Here is a 13,283-nt window from a genome sequence, read left to right on the forward strand (position 1 = left end):
GTATATGGATGGTAGCCATTGTACCACCACTGTTGATTTTTCAAAATGTGTGCTAATTTTGTTGCCAGCCCTGGCTGTGCTTAGGGATTACTCCTGGCTGAGCTTCGGGGACCATGTGGGGTTTTGGGGATTGAATCCAGGTCAGCTACATCTTAGGCAACCACTTGATCTGCTTTATTATCTCTTCAGTCCACCACCATATTGATTGCACCGACCCGGGTACAGAGAGAAAGAGAATTTCATAATCTAGATAGTTCCGAGTTTAAATGAAAATGACCATGAAAGGAGGCTGACTTTCTGTGGTACAATTTTCTTGTCAAGTTGTACAAGAACTTCCTTTAATAAACCCTGGCATTAAACTTTTAATTTCTCACCTGCCTTTGGGAAACAGTGTAAGGCATTTCCTGTTTCTATGGCCCCCATAGACTCAGATTCTTGCATATAAATATGAATAGCAGGTGTTGATGTTGAACAATGGCCTTTGAAGGGAAGACTCATTTCCTTTTAATCCAAATGCCCCAGACTGTTTCCTGCAGTATTGTTGAGCCTTTCACTGTACTTATTACTAGAGTCTAGACAGTCAACCTTATATTACTCTTGCTGGGCACCATTGAGACAAACAAAAATAATAGGTCACAACTCTTTCTCTCTCTCTCTCTCTCTCTCTCTCTTTCTCTCTATCTCATCTCTCTCATTCTCCCGCTCTCCCTCTCTGTAAAGTCAGCAGTGGGTTGTAGGAGTGGGGTTGAGGGAGGGAGTTGGGGGAGGCTTGTCTATAAATTTCAGAAAATCATAAATCAAGATGTGATCTGAAAAGGAGTTATACTGTTCTGTCCTGGTCTATGCTCAAGACTTAAATAACCCATTGAAGACTTAAGACCAGCCAGAATTGCCAGTTTAAGAGGGATCTACTCTAAACCTAAACAGAAGGCTGGACTCTGGCAATAGACAATTCAGGGAAAAAAAGGCTCTGGATGAGAAAACCACCAGAAATCAGTTTTCAGGAAAGACCTAGCAAGGGACTTTTACACACACACAGACACAGGCTAAAGCAGCTGGGAAAAGGTCTATACAATCAGCTTCAGGGGCAAAGCATAGCGTGTTCCACTTGAATTGCCCACATCCCAGCTCTGGGTGCATAATTTCTCTTTCTGGAATTCTTTCTTCCTCTTCCTTATCTTTTCCTAAATAAAAGTATTCTTTGTCTTCTCTGGAAATTCTTCTTTTGGAGGGTGGGAGTGGGCTATATCTGGCAGGCTCAGAGCTTAATCCTGACTTTGGACTCAGGACTCAGTCTTGGCAGGATTCCAGGGATTATATGGGGATGTTGGGGTTGAACTCATGTCAGAGGCATGTAAGGTAAGCAACTCAATACTATTTATTCAGTCCCTGGAAATTCTTTTCTATGTCAACAAAATGCCAAAACCCAGCAAAGATAGGGACTGACTAATTTTCTGTGAAGTTCAAAACCTTGCTCCAGCCTAAGAATCCCCTGGCTCCCAGAAAAATTTAATGGCAGGGACTGTTCCTGCTTCATGCAGATCAGGTAGGTCCAGGTGCAGCCAGACTGATGACAGGAGCGTTCACTCTGTGCTGGGCTGGTGCAGACTCTTGCCAGCCCCCAAGTACCTATCCGACTCACAACACTTGCCTTATCCTCATGGTTGCTGTATCTGCTTCATCTGAGCACTAAAGTTAGAGCAATAAAGGACTGCAGTCATATAAACAGACTTTATTTATAAAATTATGGAACAGCAAATGAAATGAAGTGCGGTGGTCTAAACTGCCCCTGCCATTGTCTTATTTATCCAGTCGAGGTATTTCTTTGAGAGAAGAGTATATATGCCAGGTCCTTGAGGGGTTCCACATTTCCCTTCCATGCCAAAGGCAGTGATGCCTTTAAAAGAACCGTCACATATCAAAGGGCTTCCAGAATCTCCCTGGAGAAAAACAAGATCAGTGGTGGGCATCAGTATTAAACATGTGCAATAACTGAATGGAAAGATATTTATACATATTTATTTAACATAGAGTTTATATATATTTAACAGCGTTTAACTGAAAATTAGTGCTTTAAACATCGAAATGATAATATCTAAAAACAGACTTGCTTGGCTCATTTATGAATGTTGAAATAAAACTTAATGGTTTTGTAAACTAATTTTGAGGTAATATTAAAATCTTTAGATTTAGAAAGGAAATTCAACTCTTAACTGGTCATTTTGTTTTATGTAGGAATACTGCATTCCCCCCACCCTTTACAAATTTTTTTTGGATTTTTGGATCATAACCTGTGATGCTCAGGGGTTAATCGTGGCTTTGCACTCAGGAATTACTTCTGATGGTGCTTGGCGCAGACCATATGGGATGCCGGAGATCCAGTGTTGTTTCACTACATGCAAGGCAAATGCCCTACTCTCTACATCACTCTGGCCCTACCCCCTTTTTTAAATGAGGTTTTAAATTTAATGTTATTTTTGTTGTTTTGGGGCCACACCTGGCAGTGATAGCACAGTGGTATGGCATTTGCCTTGCACGTGGCCGGCCCGACAGACCCGGGTTCAGTTCCTCTGCTCCTCTTAGAGAACCCGGCAGGCTATCAAGAGTCTCTCGCCCACACAGCAAAGCCTGGCAAGCTCCCCGTGTGTACTCGATATGCCAAGCACAGTAACAACAAGTGTCACAATGGAGACGTTACTGGGCCCACTCGAGCAAATCGATAAACAACGGGAGGACAGTGCTACAGTGCTACAGTAGGAGTATTGCTATTTATTCAGCTACTGATTAGGCTGATTAAATTGTGCATGAACTCCACCTTACTTTTTTATTTTCCATTTTTAATAATTTTACTTATTGAATCACCGTGAGATTCCAGGTTTAAGTCTCGGTCATACAATGAAACACCTGTGCCTTCACCAGTGCCCATTCTCTACCACCAAAAACCCCAGTATTTTTTTTTTAAAATCTGGAGGAATTTCTTGCCAAAACCTGCTCGGTTCCAAGGTTTGTTCCTGAGTCTCTGGATCATGGCCGTTAAGCAGCTTGATCAGGGGACAGAGAGGCCATTCGTGGGTGGTGACTCTGGGTCTTGTTGGGGCAGGGAGGAAAGGGCTGGCTCCACCCTCATCCCATGTGGCCTTACGTGTCTCATTACTGCGGGCCTAAACCTGACTGTCCAATGGCCTCTGGCAGATGGCGACCACCGAGCTGCCAAGGGGGAACAGTCGCAGGGACAGCATCCTTCCCCCCTGGGGTGGTCCGGTGACAGTATCCAACTGCAGGGACCAGATGTACTTCTGCAAAAAGCTGCTGGGTTCCAAGATTTGTTTTTGAGTCTCTGGGATCATGGCCTTTAAGCAGTTCGATCAGGAACTAGAGTGACCATGCCTCCAATTATATAGCTGAGCCGGAGGTTGTTTGTGGGTATGTCTCCTACATACCTAACTTTTGTTCATTTACTTTCTTGGTAAACTTTGCCCCAAGTTTTTGGGGTCTGGCCAAAGGCACAGCAGCGATTTTGGGGTATCTGGAAGTCTGAAGGTGCCATCAGGGTACGTATGTATTCGCCTATGTATTCGCCTCACAGGTACAGATTGACCTGCTGGCAGCACCATACCCCCAACTGGTCATTTTCTTAAGTCACTTACTCACTCCAGGGATTAAGCAGTCAAGTGTAGATGAAATATTTAAGCAGGGAGGTAAAATGTTATTTTCCTCCAGCAGATAATTGTCTGCCTAAAGACATAGAACCAGGATAGCCTTTCCCTGCTCATTGGAGACATTACTCCCCAGTGGTTCCTTCGAACATTGGGACCTGGATGGAGGCTTCTAGAAGTCTGTGATTATACCTGTAAGCTAACTGGCCCAAGGCAGAGAGACTTCACTTAGGTGTAAGTTGTGACGATGCTCTTTCTGACTAGCTACGTAGTGCATCCTATTATTATTATTATTTTTTAGATGTAATTCCAGAACCAGCATATATACATGTATTTGAGGTGTGGGGTTGGGATAGGTTTGTTCATTGCAATGGCTTGGGGAAGTCTGGTATTGATGAAAGCATAGATTTATACATGCTGAAAGTCAATTTTGGCCTAGAAAGGGGAGAGCATGGGCACTGTCTCATTGCTGGGCAGAGCTGGGCCTGTTCAGAGATGCATCTGCAGAGTTCACACATTCGCACAGGTTTAGTACTGTCTAGTACTGGGCTTCCCTAAAGATTTCCCAAGAGCAGTGAGGTAAGCTGTCCACACTGACTCAAGCTCTGGGAGGGAAAGTGGTCACACTCCACTCCCTCATTTCCTGAAGGTTGTTCCTGGGATGGAGCTCAGCTCTGGGTTATAGTCCAGGGCCTCTGTCAGACTTGGCATACCTGGAACATGGCCAGTGAATTTTGGGGGAATTGCTACGATGGGAAAATGGTAATGATAGTTCCAAATGAACCCTAACCAGTGCTCCTGAGTGTTACTTAATTTTGATCTACATATGTTGATATGTAGCACTGATGTAGCACTGTCCTCCCATTGTTCATTGATTTGCTCAAGTGGGCACCAGTAACTTCTCCATTGTGAGACTTCTTATTACTGTTTTTGGCATATTGAATACGCCATGGAGAGCTTGCCAGGCTCTGCCGTATGGGCAGGATACTCTCAGTAGCTTGCCAGGCTTTCTGAGAGGGATGGAGGAATCGAACCAGGCTTGGCCATGTGCGAGGCAAACGCCCTATCCAGAAAGAATAAAAATAGCCTTTCAGTTTCTAGTTATAAAATCAAGAGACATAGCAATAGAAATGGACCTTGTTATGTGAACCAGCTTGAGAACATTAATTTATGTAACTAATTTTATTTGGGAGTGGGGGGGGGGCGGGAAGCAGGTCTCTCAAGTAGTGTTCAAGAGACCTGGGGGCTTCTCCCGTGATACTCGGCTAGTTGGTTCAATTAATAGGCCCGAGGATATGGTGATGCTTAAATCCTGTGGTGCTGGGATTATCCGGGTAACTCCATCAGCCCCCAGGGGGTCTCAAGAGCCATACCTGGCAGTGGTCTGGGGGGCACTTTGATGCTGGGTTGGAGTTAGCTGTTTGCAAGACATGAGTTTTAGCCCCTGTACTTTCTCTTGTGTCTCTTTGATGATGAGCTGATCAAACTTTTTTTTAAAAAAGCACTAGAACTTGGTACCAGAAAGATAGTATAGGAGGTAGTGTGTTTGCCTTGCCTGCAGCTGAGCTGGGTTCCTGGCAGCCTATATGGTTCCTTGAGATGGCCATGAATGATCCCTAAGTACAGAACCAGGAGGAAGCCCTAACTAAATACATCTGGTTGTGAGCCTAAGTCAATTAAAAAAAAACCCAAAACCTAACAACCCCCCCCCCCAAACAAACAAACAAAACCCACCAAAAACCCCCCAGAAAACAAAAACAAAACATAGGACTCTATAGAATTCAATGTCATGACAAGTTGAAGCCTGACATAGCCTGACATTACATTTTCTCTATTTCATAAGTTACAGATATGTTAAGAAGGCTGAAAGACAGGATTCTATTTCACTTACATTGCATGAATCTTTTCCTCCTTTGGGGTTTCCAGCACAAATCATGTTTAGCCCAATCACAGGATTGTAGTTGTAATGCTTTGGATCATTGCAGATTTTTCTGTCGATGACCGTGACATTGACTTCTCTCAGAGTGCTAGACATAGGGGACCTATTTTGAGTACTCCCCCAGCCAGCCACTCGGCATACTGTGTTTGGCTTCACATCATCCCCACGTTTTGGTAGAGGAAGGAGATTTATGTTTTTACCAGTTGTTACTTCTTTGTTCAGCTGTGGAAGAGAAGTATAAAGTATTAATAGAACAAGATAATTCAAAATCATATTTGAAATTAAGTTCTAGTTAATTTTCAAGGACCTTCCCATGGTAACCGTAATCTGTATCTATAGAGGTAACTGAAAAGAGGTTTCCAGGTAAGTGGCCAGATTTTAAGAGATCCTATGATTTTGAAGTAGGCAGTCAAAATACTAGAAAGAGAAAATCAAAAGTGGATACCTGTAGAAGCTGAAGATCACCCTCATGTGTGTGTGGATCATAGCATGGATATAAGATCATTTTCTTGGCATGCCTTATATGTCTTCCTGGTTCACTTTTGTCTTGGTCATGAACCCCAAGGAGGACCTGACTCTTGCTGTTTCTGAAAAGAGACAAAAAACTATTAACTGGAATTGCTCTTAGAAGGAACTGGAGCTCATTACATACAGATCAATTTCATTGTGCCATTTGTAAATATACTCCCTGTGGAAAGCTCTCTGTGGTTTATAAAGAAGACATACGTACTTTTTCTGTTCTTTTGGTACCTGGGATCAAACTCAGGGCCTCAGACATGGGAACCATACACTCTACCATTGAGCTACACCTCTGATTCCAAATGCATACTTTTTTTTTTTTTGCTTTTTGGGTCACACTCGGCAATGCACAGGGGTTACTACTGGCTCTGCACTCAGGAATTACTCCTGGCGGTGATCAGGGATGGGATGGTGGGAACTGAACCCGGGTGAGCCGCATACAAGGCAAATGCCCTACCTGCTGTGCAATTGCTCCAGCCCCCAAATGTATACTTTAAAGAGTAAGAATAAATATGCTATTAAATACATGGTTATCATCATCATCATCACCATCATTTTTATTGTCATCAGCTCTATGTAACAGCTAAACTATTTTGAAAAGCAAATAGTATAAGACTTCTATAAGAAAATAAACCAGTCTCGGAATCTCTGTTGGGGTAAAGTGCTGCACTCCCAATCTTTTTTAGCTCTTAGAAAGGACTGGGTCACAGATTACAGGAAAATAAAGATCTCAGTAGTCTAGAGACAGAAGTAATAGAACTTAATAGGTCCATAGTAAGGGTAGGGCATTTGCCTTGCACGCAGCCAACATGGCCGACCCGAGTTCGATTCCTCCGCCCCTCTCGGAGAGCCCGGCAAGCTACTGAGAGTATTCGATATGCCAGACACAGTAACAACAAAGTCTCTAATGGAGACGTTACTGGGCCTGCTCGAGCAAATCGATGAACAATGGGAGGACAGTGACAGTGACAGTGACAGTAAAACACTGAAGCATTTCTTGTAAGAAAGCAATAGACCTACTTGCACGGAGAAACCTTCAGAACTTGATTTCCCAGCGGAGAATGCTACTTGCCTGGCATTGAATATATGCTTAATGGGGGATTGGTGTTCTGAAGCAGCGCCCAGGATTTTCCTTGGTTTACTCCATGCTAAAAGTTCATTTTGATTGATAAAATAACAATACTCTCTGATGTTATGATTATGAAAGCTATTATCATTCACAACCTAGTATGAACTTTACTAGCCAGCCAACCAGACGCTCACATTGCCATTTTTCCATAGCTCCACTTGACGTTAGTTTCACTTAAGAAGGTGGAACAGGGGCTGGAGAGTTAGTACAGTGGGTAAGGCACTTGCCTTGTATACAGCTGACCAGATTTCAGTCCCTGGCACCACTTACAGTCCCCTGTACACTGCCATGAGTGGTCCCTGAACACAATGTAGGAGTAAATTTTGAGCCCTGCTGGGTGTGCTGCCCTCCCGCCCCCTGCCAAAAATAAGAATAAAAAGAAAAGAAGGTGGAAAAGTGCTTGCAGCAAAGACTATGGGTTGCCCACCTGTTCTACAGCTCTTCTCTGTCTGTGAGGATAGCCTCTCACTGTCTGTGGCTGCTGAGAATTGGAAATGGACCACCGTGACTGAGAAGATAAGCCTGCAGTTTCCTTTTACTTTAGTTTCTGCAGAGCACGTAAAGTTATGTATGTACAGCCAGTATGATAGTAGCTTTCTACTATACAGCTAGGTATGGAAGAGTGATCTAGGAAATAGAGAAAAGTGCAGACCTGGAAGGTTTGAAGCAGTATTTGATGCTGTTAAGAGAGAGAAGGTAAAGGTGAGAGAAGGTGTAGAAGAGGGAAGCATGAAGGTATGCAAGCAGGCTCTCCTCTCTGGACAGTAGTGCCCAACCTCCTGAGGGCAGAAATTCATCTCTGGATGATTTTTATCTGGACATGAGGTCAGATAATAGTCCAAATGATCAAGGAGAAAGCTGCATAAGTGGGAGGGCAGCCAATTGGACAGTGGAGCCACCGAAAGGAAACAGTATCAGAGGGTGTCAGAAAAAAGGGAAATAGCTCCAGAAAGAACCAATGGTAGCTCATTGTGAATTTCTCATTGGGCAGATTTTTTTAGGCCTCACCTGGCTTTATTTTCCTGTTGGCATAGTGCAGTTCCCAAACATTTAAGTGATGTGAAAACACACAAAACCCTCCCATGGCTTTTGAGGGATTTCCATTAAATTTTACTTTGAAAATTAGGATGTATCCAGAAACACTATTTTAGACTTCAGCACTTACACAGTACAATGAGCGGCAGTCAGCACCCAGTTCTTATCAATCAAAGCGCCAGCACAAATCTGTTTCTTGCCCATTTTAATTAGAACCATGTAGGGCCTTGAGTGAGGAACGACTTCTTTTCCTCCGATGATTTCTACACAGAAACCTGTCCCAAAGCAAAAGGCAAATCATGTCAGTGCCACCCCTAAGAACTCTATTTGAAACCAGGTTTCCTAGACAAGACCATCTTGGCGAGGAAGTATAGGCAAGAGCATTATCAGACCACAAATATGTCACAGCCTGTAACCTCAGGCTTCAGGATTTGCAAAGAGTGGCGAGCTGTGTGTTGGTCTGCACCAACAGCAGCTGGTACAGAGGTGCTGTCACGTCATCATTATAACAATCTGTGTGCCCTTCCATCCTTTCTGGCTAGTATTGATTTGGGCAAGTAGATGTGTTGTAGAATTTGGAGACTTCCCTTTATCATCCTAGCTTTTGCCAAGTTTTCAAAATGATATTAACACGTTTTAGCTGTGAGCCCACGTAGAGATTTTGGTATTTGAGATTTATTTATTTATTTATTTATTTATTTATCTGTCTCCTAAGTGGTGCACAGGGGGCCTTATGTCCATGGTGATACTTGGGCACTATGGTGTGGGTGATTACCTAGACCACCCTGAAGGTGACTGAGGAATTCCATGGCCATGCCTATTGGTTCTCTGGGACCATGTGCAATGCCAGGGATTAAACCGGGATCTGCTATATGCCAGGCAAGTGTATTAGTCCCTGTAATATCTCACTGGTCTCCCTAAGAATTTGTTCTTTCCTCATCTACTGAAGGAATACTATCTATTAAGCTGAAGGTTCTTCTTCATTGTCCAGATTGAACTTTCTGGCTTAATCTACAGTCCTTTCCAATAAGATAGGGGAAGAGAAGAAATATTATTAGGAGAGAACTTTGACTTCAATCAGTTTTCCTAGATGATAGTCCAAGAGCAGAGATTCATTATTAGATAATTATTGGTCTCAAACAAAAGATTCATCATAAATGCAGGCAGAGAGCATCTGGTACCTTTGTGATTAAACTCTTGATTCTCTACCTTTCTAGACCAGTTATTCTTGGATTTTCCTAAAATATTTTTCTTTACCATTGACTGAGATTCATATTTTCTTAAGTAGGACACAGATCCTATCATTGTTAAAGCTAAACCATTTCCCAGTTTACAGTTAGGTGTAAACTGTAGGCATAGAAATCTTTTATAAAGTTTGAGGAAACTGAGAGGAAGTGGAAGAGCATGACCACAAGGGTTCTTGTGGTACACAGGGAATAGCTAAGGGGAAATTTTACTTCTGGAAATAAAAAAGTTAGTTTGGAGGTAGAGTGGTTAGGGTGCTGGTCTTTCCCCCTACCTGCTATAGGCTTTAATTCTAAGCCCAGCTAGAAGTGATCCCTGAATATGGAGTCAAGAATAATTCCAGAGCACAGACAGGTGTGTTCCCTGCTCCCTCAAAATTAAAAATTACAAAACTTTGATAAATCAAGAGAACTCTACCCACAGCTCATTTCCCCCCCAGGGAGTCATGTATAGATTCTGAAGGTTTATCATTGTGCCTGCTGGACTGCAAAAATAATGATTACAGAGTTCTCTCTTTGGCAAAGTCTGTGTTTGGTCAGCACTTGTATATACCAGCCGCAGAAAAAAAGTACACATTGTTCCCAGTCAAGCACTACCAGAAGGATGAAGACTACTTAAAACAATTAATAACGAATAATTCTTGAAGTCTCCAAATCCCTCAAGAATGAAAATAAATTAGAATCTCTGGAGCTGGGGCAAGGATGTTAGCACTTTAGAAAAGTCCTCTAGATTGTTGTCACGTAGAACAGGGTTGGGGCTACTCTTCCAGAGCATCAAGTGTTGCCTTGCTGTGTCTGTTTTCTTTAGGACCCACAGTATTCTGTCTGCCCACAGGAAACAAAGAAGAGCAGAACAAGTTGATTTTTTTGAAGAAAATATTTGGTTGAACTTTTTTCATCTTCTCTGTTTTCACAGTAGTAGAGGTTTGAATATGCCTGAACCGTCATACTAAACCACACTTAAATACCCACCCTCTGATTACAAATGTTTTGCAACCTTAAAAAAATTTAAGTTACTCAATTTTCCTTTCTCCTTTTAATTCCATTTTAAATTTTGGGGGGGTTGTTTTGGACCACATCTGGTGGTGCTCAGGGCTGACTCTTGGTTTTTTGCTCAGGAATCAATTCTGGCGGTAACCAGGAAACCATATGGGAATCTGGTCCTAACAACTGCTGATTAAATTCAGGCTGGATGAGTTCAAGGTGACCACCTTCCCACTGTAAAATCTGCCCCAGCCTTCTTCCTTCTTAGGAGCGAGATAAGCCTGAGAATTTCCATTCCTAGCAAGACCAGTTGTTGGTCTCTGCTCCCTATTTCCACCTCCAAAAGTTGCGAGAGATTTTTCTTTTCTTTTCTTTCCTTTTTTTAAAATTTTACTGAATCACCAGGAGAAAGTTACAAGCTTTCATGTTTGGTTTGCAATCACACAATGATCAAACGCCCATCTCTCTACCCTCCACCAGTGCATATTCCCCACCACCAATCTCCCCATTGTTCCCTTCTTCCCCACCATTCCCCTGCCTCCAAAGCAGACAATATTCCCCATACTCTCTCTCTACTTTTGGGCACCATGGTTTGCAATATAGACATGACACACATCTCCCATTCCGACCGATTCCTCCAGCCATCATTTTCTTAGTGATCCCTTCTCTATTCCATCTGCCTTCTCCCTTCCACCTATGAGGCAGGCTTCCAGCTATAGGACAATACTCCTCGCCCTTGTATATACTGTCCTTGGGTGTCGGCCTCATGTTATGTTATTCTATACTCCACAAATGGGTACAGTCCTTCTATGTCTGTCCCTCTCTTTCTGACTCATTTCACTTAGCACGATACTCTCCATGCCTATCCACTTATAAGCAAATTTCATGACTTCATCTCTCCTAGCAGCTGCATAGTATTCCATTGTGTAGATGTACCACAGAATGGGAAAGAATATTTACCCAATACCCATCTGATAAGGAATTAATATCTAGGATATACAAGACACTAGTAGAATTGTACAAGAAAAAAAACCCCTCCAACCTCATCAAAAAATGGGGAGAAGAAATGAACAGAAGTTTCCTCAAAAAAGAAATACAAATGGCCAAAAGGCACATGAAAAAATGCTCCACATCGCTAGCCATCAGGGAGATACAAATCAAAACAAAAATGAGATACTATCTCACACCACAGAGACTGACACACATTCAAAAGAACAAAAGCAACCAGTGTGGGGAAAAAGGGAAACTCTTTCACTGTTGGTGGGAAAGCCGACTGGTTCAGCGTTTCTGGAAGACAATATGGACAGTCCTTCAAAAACTAGAAATTGAGCTTCCATATGACCCCATAATACCACTTCTGGGAATATGTCCCAAAGATGCAAAAAAGCACAGTAGAAATAACATCTGTACTTTTATGTTCATTGCAGCACTATTCACAATAGCCAAACTCTGGAAACAACCCAAGTACCCTAGAACAGATGATGGTTTAAAGAAACTTTGGTACATCTACACAAAGTTGAGAAAATATGGGAAAACTCATGACTACTCTACATTTGTTAGCCCAGACCCAGAGCCCTCAATTTCTAGAATGTTTTTAAGGACAATCTAGAGAAACCCAGGACCCATTACCATCATTTGGCAATGTCATGAATTAGACCTAATGGTATGAATTACCAAAAGAAAGGCATGCTGAATTGGTGTAGAATGACCTTAAAAATTAACTTAATACAGAATACTTGTGGCACTTCTTAAAATTGAAGTGAAGTATTTTAAATGTTTTGACTTATTTGCAAGCACATACACATGTAGAGAACTAATTGAAAAATTAAAAAACTCATTTTATAGGCTATATTTATCTCTTTAAAATTATCAATGCATTATAGACAGCAGGAAGGCTCAGTGACCACTATTACTTTCCTGAAAGGTCTTAGTTGTTTTCCTAACAAAAAGGAGATTTTTGTTAACTTGTCATTATTTTTGCAGGGACAAATTTCAAATGGTAAATTGGCAGCCATGAGCAGTGAAATTATTTTTTGTGAGGAAATTGTAAAGAAGAAAGAGGATATTTTCCATCTAAAATAAAGACATACTTAGAATCCAAGAGAGATGGTATGAGTTGATAAAGAAACTCTCCTCTTAGTACAGCTAGCCATTATTGTCAATGTTCACTGAAGGTCTGCTCTATTTTGTAAATGTCTATCATAGAAATAAGAATCAGTCTTACCTTGAGGAATTAACAGGAGAAAAATAACAATGAATAGAGAAGATACCAGAAATATAGAGGGATTCCTCATTGTGGCAGGCTTCCCCACATCAACTAGAGTGCAAACCTGCTTTCAGCTGTTGACTGTCTTTATACTAGAGTACAAAGGATGTGGTTTCTGCTCTGTCCTTTCTTTCCATTTTCAAGAAAATGAAACACAACCTATGAGAATGATAAAAAATGACTCTTTAACAGAGATCAGGGTATTTTCATGGGCTTCTGAGGGAGAGGATTGTAATTCCACAGGGCAGGCGATGGCAGGTGGACTTGGTGCCAACACAACATAGATCGCAAGAGGAGACTCTAAAATGTCTCAGATGAGACCCCAGTGATTTTAATTTTCGCTTCAACCACATTATCTTTCATCTCCATGAATGGAAATCTGTTTAGAACTTAAATGAGAGCTTTAAAATAAAGTCCTAAAATACGGTCCCAAGTAAATTTCTTCTTTGTCATCTCTTTGGGTGATATAATGGTAGGTCAAGCGCAACTGGAGAAGGAGGAAGACTTAGTT

The 13,283-nt window shown here is 41.9% G+C and overlaps 1 protein-coding gene across 2 annotated transcripts; it reads right to left on the reverse strand.

The window, feature by feature from the left end:
• Positions 1-1,726: 1,726 nt before the first annotated feature.
• On the reverse strand, positions 1,727-12,818 carry GZMA (granzyme A). 2 transcript variants are annotated; one of them, XM_056112210.1, is made up of 5 exons: positions 12,731-12,818; positions 8,409-8,553; positions 6,041-6,176; positions 5,548-5,817; positions 1,727-1,940 (listed from the first exon to the last, which is right to left on the reverse strand). In XM_056112210.1, the coding sequence occupies exons 1-5, from the start codon at positions 12,798-12,800 to the stop codon at positions 1,779-1,781; spliced, it is 783 nt and encodes a 260-aa protein (XP_055968185.1). In that variant the 5' UTR covers positions 12,801-12,818; the 3' UTR covers positions 1,727-1,778. The 2 variants fall into 2 exon arrangements, with proteins under 2 accessions (XP_055968185.1, XP_055968184.1); XM_056112209.1 differs by having other exon boundaries at positions 6,041-6,182.
• Between the last annotated feature and the right edge of the window lie 465 nt (positions 12,819-13,283).

The sequence above is a fragment of the Sorex fumeus genome, unplaced genomic scaffold (assembly GCF_029834395.1).
Source record: "Sorex fumeus unplaced genomic scaffold, SorFum_2.1 ptg000015l, whole genome shotgun sequence".
NCBI classification, from domain to species: Eukaryota; Metazoa; Chordata; class Mammalia; order Eulipotyphla; family Soricidae; genus Sorex; species Sorex fumeus.

Coding starts and splice junctions, on each gene's coding strand:
- GZMA (XM_056112209.1), bottom strand. CDS start 12,800: ATGAGGAATCCCTCTATATTTCTGGTATCTTCTCTATTCATTGTTATT. Junction 8,554..12,730: donor TCTCCTGTTAATTCCTCAAG/GTAAGACTGATT, acceptor GCTTTGGGACAG/GTTTCTGTGTAGAAATCATC. Junction 1,941..5,547: donor GAGGAAAAGATTCATGCAAT/GTAAGTGAAATA, acceptor GTTTTTCTCCAG/GGAGATTCTGGAAGCCCTTT.